The sequence below is a fragment of the Megalopta genalis genome, chromosome 6, assembly GCF_051020955.1.
Source record: "Megalopta genalis isolate 19385.01 chromosome 6, iyMegGena1_principal, whole genome shotgun sequence".
Classification (NCBI taxonomy): domain Eukaryota; kingdom Metazoa; phylum Arthropoda; class Insecta; order Hymenoptera; family Halictidae; genus Megalopta; species Megalopta genalis.
In genome coordinates this window covers 12,406,692-12,430,657 of record NC_135018.1, presented here as the reverse complement: position 1 = coordinate 12,430,657, position 23,966 = coordinate 12,406,692, and the positions used below count along the sequence as shown (strand labels likewise).

General features: G+C 36.3%; 1 protein-coding gene and 1 long non-coding RNA gene across 13 annotated transcripts in view; one reads left to right on the top strand and one right to left on the bottom strand.

The window, feature by feature from the left end:
* Positions 1 to 23,966, bottom strand: part of LOC117225760 (glutamate receptor ionotropic, kainate 2) — a 221,495-nt gene that overhangs the window by 38,947 nt on the left and 158,582 nt on the right. For 8 of the 9 annotated variants that reach the window (XM_033479510.2, XM_033479517.2, XM_033479526.2 and 5 more), the window contains exons 9-10: positions 3,662 to 3,763; positions 2,958 to 3,059 (exon numbers count right to left, since the gene is read on the bottom strand). In XM_033479510.2, the coding sequence (XP_033335401.1) occupies positions 2,958 to 3,059; positions 3,662 to 3,763 (204 nt within the window). The remainder of the gene's footprint in view (positions 1 to 2,957; positions 3,060 to 3,661; positions 3,764 to 23,966) is intronic. The other variant, XM_076523344.1, reaches the window with a different exon arrangement.
* On the top strand, positions 2,526 to 7,485 carry LOC117225845 (uncharacterized). 4 transcript variants are annotated; one of them, XR_013033785.1, is made up of 4 exons: positions 2,526 to 3,159; positions 3,238 to 3,483; positions 3,572 to 5,960; positions 6,071 to 7,485. It is a non-coding gene; the product is annotated as an uncharacterized LOC117225845 (long non-coding RNA). The 4 variants fall into 4 exon arrangements; XR_004491630.2 differs by having other exon boundaries at positions 2,526 to 3,483; positions 3,572 to 3,783; positions 4,483 to 5,960; XR_013033784.1 differs by having other exon boundaries at positions 2,526 to 3,483; positions 3,572 to 3,783; positions 4,411 to 5,960.

Here is a 23,966-nt window from a genome sequence, read left to right as displayed (position 1 = left end):
TCAGATAAGTCAGTGTTTTCCTTCTGAACCTTTCTCTAACAACAGTTCTAAAATATTTCCATGGAAACAGATTACTGTAAGCATTTTATAAATATAAATTAAACAAGACGTAAAAATAAATAATTTTTAACAGGAATATTTAAAAATGAGAATTAATTGTTTACTTCGATCCTGGATTTGAAGAATTAACTTTAAAACAATGCTTACGTTTGTGCTTATATATATATTACATTTAATTCTACAATGGAATATTTGCATGAAAGTAATCTTTCTTATATCGATGAATCTATAGTTGGAAAAATGATCATTTCTGCGCTAGGGAAGCATGGTACTATTTGCATTGTTTTATTTGTGCGCAAATTAACTAAAATTTAACAATGGAAATTCTATACATATCGTGTTTATTCAAAACATCGATCGTGAAACAATTAGAATAGAGGGATGTCGAGATAAATAAAAGAACGCTGGCGGTACTGTATTTTCACTGGTCGTGTGATAACAAGGCCGGAGAATTTCAAACATTACAATGTAAAATTTTACAATGTTGGACAAAGTTCGAATTTATTTTCTATTTACTGAGGGCATTCGTAAAGAAAATAAAATTTTATTTTATTTCAGTCTTTTTTTCAGATTTGCCTATTTTATTCGAAAAAGATAGAATTGTATTTTATTTCAAATTTTCTATACTTCGAGGGAAGAATAGAAGGGTGTCAACAATGTTTTCAAACCAAATTGATCTTTCGTCACATCAATTGATAGGCTAAGAAAGAAATTCCCTAAACAATATCCTACAAAAATTTTTTTCAAAATTATCATATATATAAAATTATCATATATAAAATTATATCATATATATAAAATTCTGTCCTATCTTTTTAAAAATGTTTAAATTGATGTGTCTATAATAACATTCTAGGTTGGGTGACCCGGCATTCGTCAACTCTTCTCGAGCACTTGGAGTCCGAGGGTTAATCCGACCATTCATCGATGTCGCGGCCACGTCGTTCCGTTCACACAATCTTCAAGACAGATTTCACAAAACGAGAGAAATGTCGATGATCTTTCGATAATCGTTTTGCAAATAAATCACATGATTGTTGTATTGAATACTCCTATCAGGATATTCGAAAGAGAGAGAGAGAGAGAGTACGAATGTAAAAGTCTCGTTCTAGATCGAGTCGAGATCGCGAGTTTGCGGTGCAAAGTGTGACAAATAAAAAGATTTTTCGTTCATTTTCAAGGTAATTGGAAATTTATCTAACGCCTTTTAAACTGAATGTCATTTACTGTGTCACTTACTGTGTCACATTTTACATAATATTTTCAAAAAATTTCACACGACATAGTAAGTATTCAAATACAATCATAGATCAGTTTAAATAGAGATGTTCATTCAATTGCCCAATTCAAAATGCCTTAGAGTTTTAAGTTCGATAATTTCGGGATTTTCACATTTTTTCAATCCGATTAATGTTCATAATTTTGGATACTTACACTTGGTAGCTATAGTCGAAACAGTATGAAGCAGGTCTGGCGAGGTTACTTTATTTACCGGGATTAATTCATTGCTAATTGTTTCGTCGAACGAAATGTAATTACACGTTTGCTCTCAATCAACAGTAGCTTATGCAGCTTTGAACGGTATCCTGTTCGGCGAATACGATTTTGATAATTAGCCTTGGCTAGTAAACTCGAAAATAACTATATAACCCTTTTATACTTTGTACTTTATGTTTTATAATTTATACTTACAGTTCTGTGCACTTCATTAACCCTTTGCACTCGGAGATCAGATTCACACCAGCAGCTCGAATATTCGCGAAGTAAATAATTACGTAAGTAACACTTCAAGTAAAATGTAAGATGTGATATAACATTGAAAATAATTACTTTATTCAAATAGAAAAAGAAAAAGAATGTTGAAAGTAGCATAATTACTAGTATCGTTACTATGTTCTCCGAAATGGGACATTCGGGTGCAAAGGGTTAAAATATCGTTCGAACATATTTTTAGTCTCGCGAGCTACAAGAAAATGTAGAAAATTTGATCTTCGAACCGTCCGAGCAATAGAACTCTTTCCTAATTCGTAAACTCGAGAAAAGAAATTGAGGATCGCGTGGTTCCGTGTTTCGAAACCGTAACAGACACGTTCCAATTTCTCGAGGAAATTGGAAACGACGGTCGACGGCTGTCGGAGTGACCTTGACCGACCAGTTAATACGGTTTTCTGACTATAGCCAAGGAACGACTGATTCGTCGGGTCGGGTTGCTCTATCAGAGCGGACAAAGGAGACTCGTTCGGTCGACAATGCCACGAGGCAGTCGGTCATCCCGTAGAATACGGTGAAGTTTTATGCCTCTTTAACTTCTATTCCCGGCCGGAATGGCGCGTTACGTATAACGGATACCGGACATAAAGTACGAGATTCTGCAGCGTGGTGGCAATCGCTGTTTGTTACTGCACGCCTGTACCTATAAATATCTTGCTGCGATCGCAAATGCCTGGGTATTGCGGCCTCGAGAATCTCCGTGCCGATCTCTCGGACAGAGGCCGTCCTCGTGGTTGAGGCATTACCAGTCTCGTTGCGCCTGAAACTGCTCGAATTGTACATTCAACGCGACCCTCGCTCGCGAACATTTCCGATCGCGTCAATCGCGCCGATACCGTGTCGTCACTATATCCCAGAGTTCGTTAAATTCTTCCCCGCCGTTGGTTCGTCTTCGCGCACGTACTATCGTTAAAGGCTACCGTGCATCGGGCTTGATCGTGCGTGCGAGCCCGAGGAAAAAAAACGCGGAGCTGGTATTTTCACGATCCACTCGAGCGTCGACGCCACGGGTCGCCGAGGAACAGCAGTTGCCGGCGTGGCTCGTCGTATCACTCGTTTCATCGGATTAGATGGTTCTTTTTGGTTTTTTTCCCAACAAACTAGCAGAAGTTTCAAGAGGTACTCACCAGGATCGTGATCACGAGCAGAGTGACGTTCGCGGTGCCTGGTTCAAAGAAAGCCGCGGTGTCCGTCACGTTTACGCCGACGCCTGGACGCCATTCACCCACCTACGCAATCCTCTGTGTTAAGGGAAGTGGGCATTTTTCATTTACCGCGGCTGTCAACGTCAAAGTTAAAACTTTGAGCTAAAGAGCGTCTAGTACTATGGTACGTGTGCATTTTACAATCTTCGAAGGCTGAAGAGAAAATATTGTACGACCCTCTCGATGTCTGAACGTTCCTCAGTCTTACCTTCGACGTAGACGACGCTGTCAATCCGGCTGTAGAACGAATTTCGAATGACCAAAGTACCGTGTCATCGGCAACCCGAAAATTCTGATTACTTTGAAACTATCTAGATTTGTAGGGGGTTTCAAGAGAAGTGTTAAGTAAATCTTTGTTTGGCTCGTAATTCGGTTCTTCAAGGTGAAAATACCTCTTAAAGGTAGCTAGGTCCCCATTTATCTGCATACCTTTCGAACTACGTTACATGTAAGACATCGTTACAATGAAAATTGCACGAATTTCCGTGCTTTATAAAACTGAGCAACGAAATTAATAATTCTTTTTTTGTGTTTAGGTTAACATGAGGCATAACAGAGAAATGGGATAAATAATAATTAAGAATGGGAAAAATAAACGAGCTCCCCTACTTTGGTTATGAGCATACCTTGACAAGCGAGTGTTGTTTCAGCTTCAATAGGTCCAGCTTGAATTGAATCCTGCGTCCTTCTTTGAATTCGATTGGTCCGGAAATGCCCTTTATTTCCACCTGAAAAGAGACACGATCAAGTGAGTGCTCTGTTTCTATTATTATAGGAACTTTTCTACGGGTTTGAAGATAATAATTCATGGTTTTGTAAAGACTGAAGTTTCTTCTCGAAAATACTACAAGTTCAAACGTTGCTGAAAACATTAGAAAAATTTTGTCGTCAGAGAATCGACCATAGATTCGAATGATCTCCCACTTCGTGGGACACTTTTTTATGCAAGAGAAATGATGAGCAAATTTGGTCGTATAAAGTTCTCGTGTATCTTTTATTGCTGTAAAGGTGATAGTAAAATGTCATTCAAAGCTCACTAAGCAACAGCAACACATCGTAAGTATATGAAGTTGAAGAGTAATCATTGCATTTTTCAGTCAGGTTCAGGTAGATTCGGTAGATTCGCTGAACAAAATTTTTCAATATTTTCGAAGTCGTTTTAATTTGTAGCATTTCTGAGGAAAGGCAAGCCCAGAGAAAAAAGTTAAAAAACATCATTTAAAAAATTTTTTGTTGTCATTCCAACCGATTGTAACATTTGCAAAAATTTGTTGCTCAGTGTCTGCTAAAGTAGGCCTTCTAACATGTCAACAAAACTGAAGTCGTTTGGTACACAAGTTCGACAAAGTTGTTTGTTTTTAAATCGTGTTCGCAGATCTTTTTCTACTGAGTATACGCATGTGTCAATAGGGTGAATGCATTTCAAGGTTCCATAACTTTCATACAGAAGCCGAAACATTTCGAAGAAGGTCCGGGTCATGAAATATCGGTCAATACACCGAGTTCTCATGAAGCGACGATAACTCTGGAATAGCTATTGATCCCGGTGTATAAGCATAATATGGTGAACATGAATGGGAGGCTCCCAAAGGCGCGTTAAAAGTTTTCCCACTTAAAAAGTCGTTATCGTTGGGTCTCTGTCGGCCCCGGTAGTCGTTATGGCCGGTTGTCGGCTTTGGGAGCTCGGAAGTCCGAGCGGAAGTCGGCCAGGCTTGATCCGCGCTTTCTTCGTCTCGCGAAAATATTTTGAAGACGTGCGAGATGACGAAGCTCGCATCGGGCCGGAGCTATAACTTGCCGGCCCGAGTTTCGTGGGACGCATAAATTTCAGAAACAAGTCGGTTTGCTTCGGGCCAAGGGACTTTTTAATCTCTCCGGCGCTTGCGTGCCAAGTTTTCCACCAACGATGGCTACTGACCGGGATGCAAATGTCCAATTATGATTCAACGATCGTGAAAAGATTTTTTCGAACTTGTCTGCCGGATTGGAACTCGTTGCCACATTCTGTTCGATCGCTTGTAGAATTCCTGTGGATCTTGGTCCAATCAGGGCGCCTATTTCCGCAGGGAGGAATGGGCATATTGTGAACAAGATATTAGTTTCTGTTCTGTAGTATTTTTGCATTTCAAAAATAATGATAGTTATATCAAGCTCAATATGTAGTCATGAAACTAATTCTACGCCAAATCCAATAGAAAAAGTTAATCTCACTGATGCTTCTATTTTGACTTTTCAAACAGAAGACCCAAAGCAGGTCTCTGAATTGAACACAATGAGCAATTGTTTGCACATAAAGGTAAGATAAAAATATCACATAATAATAATTCGTTAACATCATATTAGAAAATTATGCCAAATATAAATTATTTGTAATAAACATTCTGTGTTTCTTATAATTAATAAAGATTGAGCCCTAATTCTATCAAATACATGCTTGATCCCATCGTTGAAAGAATAATTTCTACTCAAATGACGGTGCCTCGATGCTTTTTTTTATACATATATTAGTCTGAATTTAATACAAACTAATTCGAATTCCATAAAAAGTATTTTCTTGTAACAAGTTATATGTACGCCATTTTAACTAGAAACATCGAGTATAGGCCAGCCAGGCTAACAATATGACGTCCATCAGGTATAGGCACTAGTTATAAAATAATTCATAAATTTGAATCATGGTTTCTCAACTTTTCTTGTTCATATCTACATCCTTAAAGACTTTTTTCAGTGCTCTAGTTTGGGATAAATATTTCGATCATAAAAATTTTTCACTTGTTATTCATATAATCAAATCGGAGAAAGAAGCTGGTGTGAACAGCCTTGAAACTAATGATATAAATAAAATCGTCTCACCTGCTCAATATTAAAATAATGATCTTTGCCGAAGGAAACAGATACAAGGACTCCAACTTTACCCTTAGTCTCGTAAGCATTCAGAAACGACATACAAGACACGAGCACCAGAAAAGATATTCACAGAATAAAACGATTTTACGCAATTTCGCAATAACTGCGTCTCCTCATTCAATTTTCAGGGGACAGTGAAATATTCCGTAACCTCACAATTTACTTATATGCGTCTCGTTTCGAGGGCTGCGGGCGAGAACGACACGATCATTCACGACTGCAATTCACTGAGGTTCATTGATGGCATATTGTGCAAGAAACGACGAGGAAAACGTTAATTAAGTATTCTGGAGATGGCTGCGTGTCGGAGGAAGTTTGGTGAAAAGCGGGCGAAATGCAGTCGGACACTCGCGCTTCTTTACAGCTGTAATAAAATCCAGGCCGACGAACATCGTCGGGTGTAAAAGTATTACGAGCCGTTTCCGCGAGAGGTTCCAGATTACGAAGCGATGATGATCCACTTATACCTACGATTTCTTTTGTGAACCGAGCTCTCGCGCTTGTTGCCGTTCCCTTTACAGCTGTCGTTCGATCAAACCAACTTCGTTTTATCAGCACGCTCTTTCTGGGATGCGTGGGCAAAGCTATGCGTCGAATGAAATTTACTTTTTAATATTGAGAATATTACGTCCTAGTGATAAAGAAAGGTAGCGTCGAAGTGGAAGAACCAAAGTGTCGTAATGTGGGATATCTAGGGAGAGGATAAAAGCGATTTAACTGCGGCGATGGGCGCGGTAACAGGTTCCGCTGATTAAAAAGAATATTCTTTGATGTTTATGTCGCTCATGATTCTTCCTTCTTCAAAAACTTTTATTGCAACATTGTATTTAACAGCGAACGGTTCAGACAGTGAAATTATTGAAAAATGGAGTCTCCATCTGGAATTAATTTGGAGCAATGTTTATGGATGGAGGGAAATATTTTCGTAGGTCTGTATCTCTGAACAAAAAGTCGATTCACGACCATTAGGAATAGTGCCTGCAAAAGTCAGTTCTATTTTGTTCTGGCATTACAAGAACAAAACGGAAAATTGAAATACATACATTGCACGCAGAATGTTTATTTTCCGTTAGAACTTTTCCAAAAAGTAAAATTGTTGCAATAGAAATTTGCGAAAGCCGAGACGAATTTCAGATTCAAATCGAGAATGTAGAATTATGGAGTACTTTATTCATATGCGTTGTTATAGGGGATCATTGTGATGCACCGTGATACATAAATAACTATTGATTGAAGCAGTTAATTACTTCGTAAGGGCGCGATTAAAATAAAGGCGCGATTGAATCGAGACGAAGACAAGAACTGTAGCAGAAAAAGTTTACTACATTTAAAATTCGATAGAAAGTGTTTATTCTAATGAGTAATTATTCTATCTGACTTCTATATAACTTCTGCAAGTGTTTATTTCGATGAATGATAAATCCTTTCCAAAAAATGTTCTCAATTATATTATGATGGTATACGTAGTTTTAAAAGTAATTATTCAATAAATTCTTTTAATCTGCGATACTTCCGGTATGAAATAAAATAAAATGAAAAGCGATCATTAAATACATTCTATAGAACACCATATTTCCGTACTGTGAAAATATAATGCTATTATAGTGAAGTTTTATAATAATTTTTCTTGAAACGAAAGAATTGTTATGGAGTTATATTCGCATTATATCTTCGTACTTGATTAGCCGTAAGTAATATGTGTAAGTGTTCTTTAATGGTTATCTTACGTAAATCGAATGTCTTGCTACATTTATCTTCTTTTTGTCCAAGGTTCATTCTATTAACATTAACATGTTGTCGCGCGCGATTGAATGGCGGAATTATTTGTTCAAATTTAAAAATTAAACCTAAAAGTTTAATTTCTAATCTATCGTACGATCTCATAGACTATTCGATATTCAATCTTATTGTCGATCAAGTCGATTCAATCAGTAATCGAGGGACTACTGGTACCTCTTTATTCTCTGTGTAATGAGGTACACGGAGGAGAGATGGATGGGGCGTGATCGAAAAAGAGAATTAGAAACGTCGGCGAAACGAATATTTTATTTGTCACGCTCGGTTTAACGCGACCTCGTGGGGCGGTCTTGTCTTCCGGTGTAACGCACATGCGAGGAGATTCATGGGGGTTGCATAAACGTCGGCTATAAAATCGCGATGCTCTCATAAATACGAGTACGATCGATTTTGAAATACCTGGAACACGCGCGAACCTCGAACAGTCGTGATCCTAAGGTGATCTAGAACTTTCACGACCACTGCATCTGGTGTTCGATCGGCGCATATACACTCTCGTGCACGTCCATTTGCGTTGCAGTTTTAGAAAACCGAGAGCACGGCTCCGATAGAAATACCCACCTCAAGAATCAATTTTCTTGACAGTGTATTTACCAAAGGCGTGAAAGAATACTTTCAGAAATTTTATGCACATATCAGCGAATATATAAATTTTAATTATTATATATTCATTACGATACTAGTTAGAATTTGCGAATTCAAATGGTCAAAAAGTAATAACTCCGAATTTCTTTGACATCGAATGATCAACCTTCAACTTATAGAATTTTTCTGGATCGTTGATGAATACGTCAAAAGGGCAGTTTGCTTTTATTCTACTTCAATTAAGATTGGGAGATAGCACTGATTGTGACCGATCTTTGGTAAAGTTTCGTCGTTTTGTGATTGGTCGGCAATTTGAAGATAATTTCTTAATTAGTATGTAACAAAGAAGTTACCAAGGGGATCCTCAGCAGTGATTAAAACTGGTAACCTATCGACATCGAGAGGTACCAGGCATTTCCAAAGGATTTCAATCGTCGCGTCAGAGAATTCCCTGTCTCAAGAGCTTCGAGGGAAGACAGAGAAGGAATCGAGGGACAGTCTCATAAATTGTGTTGTCGGTCGTTCTCTTCCGGTAGCTTTTCCACCTCTTCGCGTAAGTATCCGTTGCACGCGTCTGGAATATGAGGAACAACCACTTCCAAAATATAAAACTACAAAATTGTATTATTAGATTGGTGCATACAAAATATCGTTTTGTTTCTTGTTTTTCTTTTAATATAAAAATTTATTTGACGTGGATCATTTTCTACAAGTTCTTTCAAGACGTCTAAAGAAAATCGATGAACAAATTGATAAACAAAATCCGATATTTCATGTGCACGTGCCTAACACAGTTTGTAGTATACATATATGGCCGATTTATTTATTAAATTTGATGTCTTACTTTTTCCAAAATTGAGAAAATATACAGAGTGGAACAATTACTCTCATAACTTTGAATGTCTTTATTATTTTTTCAAATATTAAGAAATTTTGCATTCAACAATTGTACTAAGCGAAGGAGACTACAAAATGGCTGTAATAATTTGATGATACACGTTGAGGGTTTTCACGTATCTGAAAGTCACCATTATTTTCGAAAATTGTTTCTTGCAATTTTTTATACCTGACTATGAAGAGGATTATTATTAGTTGGGGGATAAATATAAGATTTATTAAGAAATATATTATACATACAGTAGACGATCAAATTATTTTGATGAAGCATCGATATTAGCAAGCTGCAAGTATGCATTCAGCATCACTGCAAACTACATTATCCGTCACAACAACAAAGAAACACAGTATCCGTTCCGTGGCTATCACAACATGAATGCTCTATCAATATTCATCCAAAGCAGCATGTCCATGGAACAATTATACACGTCCATTCGCAGGATCATTTCAAACCTATGGTTGTGACAAACGCTAAATACACAACGCAACTGCGATTATTAATTCGTAACCAAACACCAGAAATGCATATTCATAAGAAGAAATGGTACGATATTGATTTCTGTACAGAAGATAAATATTATACGACCACTCGTCAAAGGAATCGATGAGAATTCACACAACTGCACGCTTTATAATAGAAACTTTTGCTTGAGTGTGCAAAATTAATCGGAACCGAACCGCTTATAAATTGGATCGAATAATACCGTCGCGGCGATGCCTTCGCGACCGGTTAGCTCGGCAAGTCGCGAATGCGGGTTTCCGTAGTCATGAAAACACTGGTCGAGTGTTTTCCAACACCAAGACCAACATTGCGGCGCGAGTTTATAAAGTAATAGACGGCTTCTGTTCCAGTTAAAACGCGGACTTGGATCCCGCCTGTCCTTACCGCGGATAACCTCCCTCTCTCGTTCCCGGCAACGAATGCTCGTTAAGTTCTGACGGTGTAAGCGTCGGATTAAAAGGACAATAACTGGACTCGGCCAACCGGATTAGCCGAAGTACTCTGGCATGGTCACTTAATTGCCATTAGCCGCCTGTCTCGTACCCTGAGCGAGAAAAACGTGTTACTTTTAACTACGTCTTACAGGTTCTCAGACACTATTGGTCATCCATCCGCAAATAGATCCTCGTTCAGTCTAGACATTTTACACCTCGCAACCGGATTTGACCTCTGGATTAATATACTATACGCAAACAAAACCAATCACGCTGGTCACAGTGAACGCTATTTTTTATTCTCAAATTGTTGAAATTATGAAAACTCTGTCTTAAGAAACGATCGAATAAATTCCTCCGTTCAAGCTTACGTTGTTAACAAAATGGTGGAAACTCTAAATACATTCAGTATTGTCGTTGCAGATTGAATATTAGACACTGGAAATGGTTCGTTTCGTTTTTCGTAGCAACGTTATTGTCAATATTAAATTTGATCCGAGTTTGTTGATACGTTGTGCATCTTTCATAAGTTTCCATGCTTCAACTTCTTATACGGGGATGAAGTCGCCGAGCAAAGAATTCAAAATTAGTATATTCATTCTTTATGATGTGAAGCTTGGAAATACAGCAGGAGTGAGGGAATAGTGCAGAAACTGCTCAAATCGTTTAAGTTTAACCCCTTAACGCGCAGAAACGTATTAACACGGGCGTGCAAAACCGGCCAAAATGTGCAGACCAGTATATATACGGTCGGCGTCGCAACTTATGTTATGTTACCTATATTAATTGAAAAACAGTACGATGGGTACAAAATTCGATCTGCAATGCGATTCAATATTCACTATAATTATTTATCCACTATTTTTATTGAATTTTTAGTAATTTTTGCATTTTTTTTACATATTTATTGAAATTAAGGTCCAAATATGTATTTTCTTAGATAAAAAGAATTGATTTTTTTTGGTCGATTTTTTTTTAAATTGTGCATTAAGGGGTTAAGGAAATCAGAAACATAACGAATTTGAATGAATAAACATATTCGTTCAAATCGATATCAAAATATTTCAAAGAAGAGCACTAAATGTCAGAAAATTACTAAATTAATTTTCTAACGCTACTCCATTGTTTTTATTATACATGTCCTTTACTGGCCTGTACCGTGAATGTCCTTTGAGCGTTAAGGGTTAAAAGCATGGTTTACTTTTTTTCTTTCACCGTGCTCTAAAAGGTTCGATAAAAAAATCACCTCAAATAAGGTAGGGGCGGTTTGATCTATTTTTATTTTTAAAATTTGAACAGTTTTTTTTTATGAGAATATATAAAAGTCATTCTTATCACTAAAAATTTTATTTAGATTTTCTTGTATTAACAAAATTATAAGGAAATATTTGAAGCAGCAAGGAGAAACAAAATACTCTGCGTACACGCTAAATTGTAAATTTCTCTGTAATTTTATTTACGTACTTGTTTCGTATATTTTATTCATTTTATTCATTTCATTATTTATTGACATAACCTTGTCTCATATGGTTGTTTCAATTTAATGAAAACTCGATTTAATAATTAACTGTCTACTAACAAGTTTTTCTAATCACGGAAAAAAATTATGAAACAACTCAAAATTATGAAACTGCAAGCGGCCGTCGTATAATGGAAATTGAGTAGGCGTAGTTGTTTTTATTCTTTTTGGCGTAACATTTCATGCAAAATCATAATTCGAAGGAAACGGGGTTCATGGCTTTCATCCTTCGTTCTTCTCGTTTTTTACACGTGCCGGTGAAATATATTCCGCGTCGAAAATTACACGCAATTCCTCTAAATTTCCCGGCGAAACGGAAGACACAAGCAGGCTATTATTATTATTTTTTTTTCCACGATGCGGTGTAGAAGCACGCACCGCAAACCGCTCCCTAACATCGCTGTCTCGCCTTTGCACGATACAGTAACAATTCGGATGCACGCATTCACTCGGAATGAAAAGCGTTACCTCGCCGGTGCACTGTGGAACAAAAAGCACCCAAAAGTGGCAAAAAACATTTTCTGATATGATGAAACTTTATTACATGGTCTTATTAACGCAGGATAAATAATAAAATTCATCATTTAACTACATTTATAAATAAAAACGTAATTATAGAATACAACAGTTAAATATTCGTGTTTAAAAATCGATTTACCACCACGAACAACTAATTTACAATCAATGCAACTAAGAACAAATTAACACCAATTTAACAAATTAACAACCAATTAAAAACTAATTTTTAGTTTTCATAATTATATATTATCTTATTAACGCGACACACATTTAATAAAATTATTTTTTGAATAATATTTGTAAATAATAATATAGTTACAAAATACAAATATTACAAATAGAAGAGTAAATATTTAATCTAAAATATAAATGAATTTTGAAAAATCTTATTGCCACCACTGTAAGACATTTTCGTACGAAATTTTTGACTAAGACTTTTGAAAATTAATCTATCGAATAGAAAATATAGCATGTGATAGACGCCTCTGTACATATGAAAGTATATCTCTCGAATTTTTTCATAAAAATGTTGAAAATTATATGTATACATACATCTGGAATGGATGTTGTTGAAGAGATCAATCTAAAATGAACGAGAATGGAACACTTATTTGAACTTGTACTTCGTGAAACTTGTTATAATTAAAAACTAAAGTTTGGTTGTGTGCACTGAGAAGAAGTCAGCTTCCAGAGTTTTCAAATTTTTTAAAGTTTATTTTTGCTGAGGATGAAGCGAAGAATTACTCAGGCTTCTCGCTGGTCTTTGTTTGATTACAAAAATTCTTTGTTATTACTTCACTTATATACTTGACTAATGAATATTTGATTTAAGAACTCGATCAATTTCCGACGGTTACGAAGTGAACGCTTGATTGGAATCAGTTTAATTCTTTCAATAAAGATGGTAAAACAGTTAATACTTTCAATTTCATTTTGTCGATAAGTATTACTTTAATTATTATTATTATATAAAGATAAAGGAGATTTTCGAAATTGATCGAAAAATAGTTTGAGGATTCCAAGAAATTAAACTGATGTCAATATGTTTTCTATAGTGCACAGGGGAGCACTATACGATTAACGACAATGGTTCGACCTATAATTCCCGAGCAATTTGAATTCAATCGCTGACTATGCGAGTTCAACAAGTGGCCCGGTCGTAGAGGAAATGGAATTCCGGAATACTCATCGAAAAAGCAGTTCGATAACGTTTCTAAGCTTTTTCTATACGATCACGCGACTAGAAATATCAAAAATTTAGAAGCGAAGCACACCGATGTTTCAACATCCTCCATGAATTATACGTGTACAATGGTTTGCAAAAGTTTTCGGTGAATCATATTCTTTACTTTGTGTTTCACATATGACACCGGAACATTTTTAACCAATATCTAATACAAAATTATTAAATAAACGTCAGTTTTTTCTAAATACGCCAGAATAAAATATTAAAAACTAGTAAGGTCTTTAGTGTATTATTTACTTTACTTCATTTTATTATTTAGTAATATTTTGATCTAATTTTGCTTTGCTTCAGTTCAAACATTAATTACTTAAAGCTTAACGCGTAGAGATAAGGCTTACATTAAAATTTGCCATTATAATTAAAATTGTAATGCAAAACGAGTTATTAGGTGATAAATATAAATTAGTAATATGTAAATTCTAATTAGTAGATCTTAAAGAAAAAAATGACTGAAGACACAGAACTGTTAGTAAATACTGTCTATTATATTTTATGCATTTGTTATTAGTAGACAGCGGATTTTATGCATTTGCAAGAAAAATGAGTATATGAAATATGGAACAATGAAAATAGTTGAAGCATTTAAAAATATTCTTATATTATTTTCAATTTACTAAATTGTTTAACAGAGAGAATACATTTTTATTCGACTTCTGTTTATTGCAATCGAGGTAGATAATTTTTATTTTGCATAAAGATCCGCTGACTAGTTATTAATAAACAATAGTTGAGATACGGTTTACGGAATATAAAGTGAAGAATCCATCACGCCGGAAACTTTTGCACGTTACTGTACACACATATCCGACGATAAGCCCCCGGACTCCTGCGTGTATTTAAAGAGAATAGAAATAATGGTACAGCTGCAAATACACAGAGTAATCATACTAGAGACTTCTGAAAATATTTCTAGAAAGTAAAGAGCCATGATAAGCTTCTTTTTAGATTCATGATGACCAAAGCCCGAAACAACTGTACTGTTTTAGCAGGAAGATCCTCATAATGGTCGTAATATCAGTCAGAATGAAAGTGAAAAGCACAGGAATGACATACCAAGAAATCAGTTACCAGATATGTCGAACATCTACCAATGGAAAAGCTCGTAATTCAACGATTTCTAATAGCTAAAATAGCTACATAGGCTTTACATCAACCATCAGTTAATGAAAATTGTATTTGAAGAAATATCGATAACATCAACAATCGATTAACCCGAGAAAGATAACCTACGTCGCAGAGGCGCCTGCGAAGACTGTTGATTTTTGTTAATTTTTCATAGAGGTCTAGTGATTTAAGTTTAAAATTACTTAAAATATAAAAAAATATAATATAAATGCATTTTATTTTTACAATAATGCCAAACCTTTAAAATGACTAGATTAACTTAAATAAATATCCATTGTTGGTATAAAATTGACGCCTTAGAAAAGCATGCGCCTCTGAAGCGTATGGTTATCTTTTACGTACGTTGTCATATGGTTATCTTTCTAGGGTTAATAATATTACAAGTTTTTGGCAACATGATGTTCAAAACAGAGACTGAAAATCGAAATATTTTAAGATTCAGGTATTATACCAGTGCATATTTATTTCCATATTGTCGTGACGTAACCGCTATTTGGAAAATCGGTTTTAATAACGGAAAATGACCAGTGGACACATATAACGGAATATAACCTTGACATATCCAAATATATACCGTTATGCGATGTCCATACCGGTAAAAATACCGAAATATTTATCGGTATAATACCGGTACGATCGTTAGGTTTGGTTACAATGTTACAATAATCGATTCCAGCGTAACAGCATGACTGATGACCGCGGCGCGAAGCATCTCTATCGACTGGGCAAGTAGAAAATCCTCGCAATGGTCAGACATCGATCAAGCGGAGGTTCGCTCCGATTAGAATTACAGATTTTTCCAATGATCTGGACAAGGCAAGAAATCGCTTACCTACCCTGTTTAATATCTGCGAGCGGAAGAGCTCGCATATCAGTGATTAGCGAGGCAAAAACAAGCGAGGCAAACAACGTTAATATTCCGCGGTTTACGCGCGGCCATGTAATTAACGTGGAAATCGTCAAGGGCTCTTCGTCGTGCAATTTCATCCCTAGAGTGTCTTTGTGTGGCTCACGTTTAAACGAAGCAGGGGATAACACTTACGACTGTCTCGCGCCCGTGTGCCCGTGTCCACTCCGTGTTTTTCAATCTAAGCTAAGGGGAGGAAATCTCATTTGCACGCGCTTTCCCGTGTAATCATATTCCATGAATCTCAGAATGTACCTCGCCGCGAAGCGAACGATTGCAATTAAGCCGGTAATTAAAAGTCGACTAGCGATGTTCATTGTGCATCAGCATTTAGCACGCCGGGTTTGTTTCCTTTGTCTCTTCGTATGTACGCTGCGCAAATTCAATTATTGGCAGCATAGATTGATTCAGGCGAATTTCGCGTGTACTGTGTGTCCCAGCCAACTCCAGTGTTGGAAGCAGGGATTGAAAATAATTATAATATCGATTCTGATTCTTGAAACAGTTATGAAAAACCGAAATGTTCCCGTAACTGTCATAAGGGATATCGGCTCCGGCTTATATCGGTTTCGATTTCGGTTCTTCAAAACCGTTATTATATCGGTTCTATAATTGTCATTTTTTGATTCTGAGTCTCGATTATGGATTTCGGTTCTAATTCTACTTCACGCAACAAATACATTATATTTCCTTTGGGAATTCAAAGTATGCATTCTGAAGTTCTTTGTATTATTGACAAGCTGCGACTCTAAATATGTGTCAACGATAGGAACTACAGCCTCACGAGACTACGCGAACCCATGGACTCTACCATAAATTGATCGGAAGCAAAATAACGCCAGACTATCGGCCTTTGGTTTCTTTCAAAAATAAGCATCGATTGCAAGACTTAGGAGCCAAGTGCAATCTCGTTTATTTCTTAAATGATTTTAATAAGTTGTAATTAACCTATCCACACACACACATTTTTAGTTTCTTTCAATTTTATCACTATTCTATGTTTCACCTATACATTTTTCCCATAAATGAATAAAATCCGTCTATATGAATAAAATAAAGTCTATAACCGAAATGCACAGTTGAAATGTATGACCGAATGTATAATAGAACCGATATGATATCGGTTCTCGAGAATCGGAATCGAAGCCGATATAAGTCAGAACCGATATACCTCATAACTGTTACAAATTTTTTTCGGTTCTTCGTAACTGTTTCAGTCAGAATCGATATACATATAACCGTTTGAAACAATTATTTTCGAAACCTTTTCAATCCCTGGTTGAAAGTATCTCGGTCATATTTTTGAGGAAAAAAGCCAATTATTCCAATATTTTTATCCATTATTCAACTATTATTAATTTTTGTACGCAACGTTATCTGTAAGCCGCTGATTGTCATACACAGAAATATGTAGCCGAGAACTACGAAAGACATTTTTTAAATTTTCTTCATAGCCTCGGATAAGAAAGTTAAAAAACGAGACTTAGCTGGACGAATAAAAAGATCCACAAGTATTCGTCAGCAAGCACGTTTATTTCAAACTAAAAATTGTAAGTAGGGAAAATTAAATATTTAAGGTAAGAAAACTTGTCCTTTTTAAATGTGAAACCGTCGTGAAACTTTCGAAATAATCGAGTTTGAACATTTGTCAGATCCGGCCGCATTAATATTCATTAGAAATAGAACTAGCAAGTCATGAACAGACGCGCCAGATGATTCTTATTCAAATAGCCGGAGTACTCAATGAATTTTCAAATACAGTTATTTCATGTAAAAAGAATTCTATTTGAAATTTTGTCTCCTCGCGTAAAATCATCCATGTTTTAATTGCATTACCATTTTTTTACACACGCTGTACGCCTGCATTTATAATAAGGTTCTACGTAGTCTTCGACGTGACAAAAACTTAAAATTTTTTAAAATACCAGCAGTGGAGAATTCTCTTATTTGAACGAAACAATGTTAAGAATTTGATAATGTTATTAAACACACCATGAAAAACCACTCGATCTTTTATTTTCGATACATAATAGATAAAGAATATCGCTGAAATTCTTGGATTTCTCGAAAATAGTATTCATTCGTCAGCTTCAGAAGTAACCCGTGCTATATTGAAGTCGTTGATTGTAAGGACCGAAGTGATAATTAGTCTTGGAAATTATCTTCTTTGAGTTTTCAATCTTCTTCTTCAAAGAATTTTAATTGGCAGTTGCAAATTCATAAAATGATTGCTGCAATCGTGTTCTCGTAGTTACCGCCAGCTCGTGGCAATTACTTCTGATTCGGTTCAATTAAGATGCTCGGAATAACCGTAATATTACGATTCAAGATTTAGGATCGCGTCGAATTGCCCCATTAGAGGGTTGAAACTTAGTTAGACTGTCAGAAATCCTGGCTTGGCTTCTCGCGAATCGCTTGAGGGAGCTAAATTTTCATTATTTAACGACACACTTTGGCGCACTTTGCTCATATTGGCATGTAATTTTCAGGAGAACGTTTCTTAAAAATGCTTTTAATACCTTGAAGTGCCTTTTTTGTATCCTTGGACAAATCATAGTCTGAGAAATATGTAGAGGATATAAGACATCAATTAAAGAAAATAGCATAAATATTCTGATGGAAAAGCACGCGATTGGTAATGAATATGATAATTGTGTTACCAGATTTTATATCATCAGGCTTCTTATGAATTATATGTACACATCGATAATTTAAATATAATATTAATAATAGTCAATGAATCTGCCTAGAATCTACGTATTTAATAATGACTGCATGAAATGAATAAAAAAGTAGAAACGTTTATAGATATGTGAAACAATAAATTGTAAGAACGCGTAATAACAAAGTATAATTTAAACATATAAATTAGAACATTCGTTAACACTTGCCCGTTCAATTAAAAACTTCAGTAAGAATCTGAGAGTTCTTCCGATCTTGTTACAGCCTGGAAGAATAAAAATTAATGCCCGAGAATAAAACAGCCCTGTGAATGCCGGTGGTGAGTTAAATATGAAAATAAAAACTATAATCATAATATAACACACAATGGAATCAGCAATACTTTAATCATCCCAAAGAAAGGATAACGACGTTGTTCATTCTCTTTTCGTGCGATTCAGATATATCAGTAAGAGCTCTTAATTGTAAATTCGGATTAAAGTCTGAAGTAAAGCAAAAGTAATGAAGCCAAACGAAAGAGATTATGCGAGGACGTGGACGAAACGAGCTGGAAAAAAAAGGAGTCCTAGTAGATTGAAAAAGAGAAACGGACATGAGTGCAGACCGTGTGGAGCGAAATATGCGCCACAAGGGCGGACAAAAAATTAGGGAAGCGTGACAGCCAGCAATTTTGGTGATCGTTCGTCCAAAACATTGCGCGTTCCGCCAGGTACGATGACGGTTTGCCAAAGATAACGTTTTCCGCGATCCGGCGACCCGTCGGCCGTGATAAAAGACCATAGTGCACAATTTTAACGCTTCGTGATCCGATTACGTGCACGTGCTAGTATCGTGAACTCTCGTGCCGCGTGCTTTGCATTTTTTCTTTCGTATGTCGCCGTAATGTCGACAGGATTCATGAATAATCGAAGCGATAACGCGGAGCAGAATGTCTTCGTGGTTGGTCCTTTGTCGCGGTCGATCTTTTGTTTAGGAATTCCGTTTTTGGCTTCGGTAACTGTACTTCTACCATATGCTGCAAAGATCACAAAATTGTAAATTAAAAGTGCCACCAAGGACAGGTTTGGCCTTGAGAGATCAACGAAGGAGGAAGGAAAAATAAGGGTGCTGAGTTTTATTTGGAGTTTAGCTTACTTTTCGATGACTTTCGTTTGATATTATTTATTTATTATCATTAATCTCTGTCATATTGTTATTTATTAATTCATTATCAACTTATAATTAGATAAGAGATAATTATTTTTTTATAGCCGGTTTGTCCCTTTCTTTCCCTCACTTTTTCGTCCTTCTTTGTCGACCTCTCAAGGTCAGACGGTCTTGGTAGCACTTTCGTCGATTTTGTCGTTAGCCAAATAGCGTTCCTAGTTTCTTCTGTTTCATGACTATTCAATTTTTATAAGACCTTCTGTTCATTCGGTTTTATCGCTACGCAAAGTACGAGACTTGAACCACGACGAATTATAAAATACAAAAGATATTTCGCATAGTGAAAAGTGGGGAATCATTTACTTTTGGGGGCGATCTCTCCAATTTCAATGAGACTGTGGAGAAAATGTCGCCAAATAAATTACATACAGTATCGTAAAGGAAAATAGCAACAAATTTAATTGTTGCCGTGTTCACTTCGTATCGAAACATTTCTGTACAACATGTAGTTTAGAAGAAGAAGTAAAATGGAAGAGTTAAATGACTCACTCTTTATAATAGAATGTTCACATAAAAGAGCGTTCATACCAGACAACGATCACATTATGGCCGTGATGTCAGAGAACGTTCATACAACGGAAGTTCCATTCTACAGAGACTGAATGAACAGACACCGGAGATTCGACTGTTCTTAGTGCAGTTGATTGGTAGGAAATTGAAATAGTTCTGACGCGGTGATATCGCGTTACGTTTTAGGAAAACTTCGATGTGGTGTGGTCTGAGTAAATTGATATTATCGATATAGCATGTGCGGGAAAACCGTGAAAATGGTGAAGATTATGTAGAGTATAATATTAGATAAATAATGGAAATGTAGTCATAAATAATTTCGATAGTTCATAATATTTTCAAACATAGTGCTATTATTCAGAAATGCTGTTACCAGGCAACGACTTGTGCAGTGGAACGAATACGTTTTCAAAATAGAAAAATCTCATGCTAATGTAGGATTTTACGTATATACGACATGTTTACGTTTTTTATTTCACACACATTTAGTCACTAAAGTAAGTACAAGATCGCCATTTTGCATGTGTTTCTGTAATAAGAAAAGTGAAGTAGTGTAATTAACTTTTTTAACTTCAACTTGTCATAGAAGCCAACATAAGTGATATGTTCTTATAGCCTTCAGCGTATTCTAAAATTGCTTAAATCAAATTAGTTATAAGCGCATAAAATCTAATCTAATAGAAAACTAATATTACTAATATGGAAATGAAAATTAATATAAATACTCATAAAGATATACTAGGAAGCCTAATTAGATAGTAATAAAAGGTGGTGGTCGAAGAAACATCGATCTGCTACATCCAGTTTTACACCTAACACAGGGTTAAAAGATACATGTTCATAGTCTGCGAGATTGAAATTCAGGTCATCGAAAGGTATTAATGAGAATCGGTCAATGACACAATACAGCGTAGCAGGGCAGGGGCTTTATGACCCGCCACTGACGAGGTCATGCGGCTTTTGCGGTTTTGGCCACGGTCAATTAAATAATGCTCGTCAAATAGAGAAAATCAACAGTAATACCGCAGCAAAAGATTTCGAGGTTGAAGCAGTTCCATTAAACAAGGATTTCTTGAGGAGTCTTAACAATGAAATACAAATACGGTCATTTTCCATTTGGTTCGAAACTGTGCACGGTCCATACGATAAAACGTTTAAGCAATTTAGCAGTCAAGCATATATTGATTGTACAAACATTTGACCAAACCTTTATCTTTCAGGATTTGATTAGTCTTAATTGCTACGCCAGTCCGCGGCTAATTAGTTTGCATTTATATGCAGCAGGCAGTAAAAGTATCTGTACAGAAGTACATAGAGCACACATTTCCCTAAAATAATTTATTCAGCTCTTCACTGCTGCTCGAATTCACCATGACGTTTACATTTCTAAATTGTTTGAATTAAATTTTTATTTTACTTACATTTTTAGATTCAATAAGAATGTATTGTATTGTCACGAAAATTTTATTTACAACTCTTAGACGCATTTCTCATATAAAAAATTCATTGCATTATTACAAAATTTGGTTTTCTCGAACACTTACGGCTTTCTACCACTTTGGATGCACGAAAGCTCTACTGTATAATAGTTACGAAGTAACCTCTCGTAAAGTGTCTCTCGCGGAAGGAGATAAATCGACAAAATACGAGATCAAGAGAAACAACTGGTCTACGCGCATGCTGAAGAGAAGCAACGACAAGGGAAACAGGAAAATGCGACAATCGTCATTCTGTTGCTCTCACGCGTTCCTTATCCCTCAACATTTCAGTCAACACATTGCGGAACATTCGAAGCATATCGGCGCTGAGTATAAACAGCTCGATGCGCGATTTGCCACGAAATCGCGATGATTTATGAGGCTTCGGTCGCCAGTAGGTTCTCTTCCTGAACTATATATACACTGCCACTCAGACGTATGCGACTATTACTAACACCAACTAACAGCCAAAGTGACACGGTTTTCCTCCTTGGTAAAAGTAAAATAAACCGCAATCCTTACGAGATGATCCAGTATTCATGAAATCATTAAACCTTATTCATTCCTTATTTTTCCAACTCGATTTGGTTCTTTAAAACGGTGGCAAAAAGATATCATTGGAACATATGCTATATATTCAAATTCAATCAAGATCAAATTTAAATTGGGACTGCAATCGAAACTCGAACTCGGATTGGGAGATACGGAGATTCGGATTCGAATTCAAATTCATATTCAGCTTCAAATGTGAATCAAAGCCAAACTAAAATTCCAATTCAAAATCGAAATTCAATTAATTTCAGAAACTTAAATTACACATCGGTCACACATGATTGAGACAATATTTGATCAAATGTGAGAATTAATTTTTACTACATGAAAGAGAGAGGGTTGAAGGGGAAGAGAGAGGGAAAGAGGGAAGGAGAAAAAGGAAGTGCTGGAGAGGGGATGGAGAAAGAGTGAGGGTAGAGGGGGAAGGGGGTGACTTCGTTAGGATCTACAGAGAGAGAGCGTGACAAAAGCAATTACTTCGTAACGAGTCAGATTCATGACGAAGATTTTGTACAGAGTTAGTTAATGTGTACGTTATCAATTCTTTTGCACCTGGAAAAAAATTCTACTTCCTTGTTATCGATGTTTAACCTTCTCGTAGTACCGACGCGGCGGTTGGTCGTTCTCGGGCATTCCCACGTTCCAGTCGAAACGTATGTATGCAGATATTATGAACTAAAATTTTGTTGTTATTATCACCGTTATTATTATTACCATTATTATTACAATTATCTTACCGTACTTTTTTAACATAGTAATTACATTTGCTACATTTATTTCTGTATTTGTTGTTGTTGCGGTCAAGACTGGCCTCGAGCTCTGGTCCCGAAAAAAAGCCGGACGTGGAACCATTAGGGAAAATATGGACATACAATACACATATAATTTTCATTTCCTTCTGGGAAGTTTTGACTCACAAAGAAGGACTATAATCATCACAGGTGTAAAATAAATTATAAAGCAAACGATTAAACAAGTTGTCCTGATTCTGCGTGTCTTTCGCAGATACTCTCTGGTGTGGCAGTTAAAGTATTAAAGTGGATAGCTCGAAATTATTATCACGTTTCGGTCAATGAAATGCCCGGAACTCGCGGAATGATTTACTAATTCCGCGGAACAACGGGTAAAACTGCTATGATAGGCGTGTTCGCGAGGATTACAATGTGCGATAGGAGCCGCAATTTCACATCAGAGATTCGTAACAATTTTAAACGTCGTCGGTGTTTACGGTTTAACAGCGGTAACGAGGCTGGCCGTGCATAAACGGGCCTTTTTCCCTTCGAAAGCGTGCCGCGATAACGTTCAAGCCGTAAAACTACTTGGCGGTACTCCAAACCCGTTTATCGCGGGATTAGCTATTCCGCGTTGTTTGTCCGTACGCTTTTCCGAGCATCTTTCTGGCGAAATTTTGGCACACGCGCGCGCGCGCGCGCGCTCGCTCCTTTACCCTGTTTATCTCGGTTGGCAGAGACCAGAGTCATCGGCTTCTTTTCTCATTTTGGAAACGCGCTAGTAAGGCGGCTTCGTCGCGGAAAATGGATCGTTAGGCTTTTACGGGAAACGCAAATCCGCGATAATTGCGGTCGATTATTTTTCAACGCTCGTTCTACATCGGAAGATTTGCAATTGTCCTCGTGGAATGTCAGTTGCGTCAGTCGAACGACGCGTGTTTCATTTTTCTGCCATAACAGATAATTGTCCTTCGTCATTTCATCGGATCGTTTCATCATACACTATTCGGTAAAATTTTATTCAGATGACGGATAGGAGATCAAGACTAATGAATAAAATTTTATTCAACACTATCGAACAAATATGCAATCAAATAAGATTTAGTAAATAGTCGATTGATATCTCCATACTTCTTTTTACAATTAACTTTTTTTCAAATGATCTTTTAAAAACTTGCCAAATTAAAGCTTTCTTTAACAAAACGTACCTGAAAGAACGGAGCAAATAATCCTTCGAATTAACTAAGGGACGCGAAGGAACTAAAGAACTTGAAAAAGTTCAGAGGTTTGTTAAATATGAGTAGAAAACAACAAATATGCTGAAAGTTTTATAA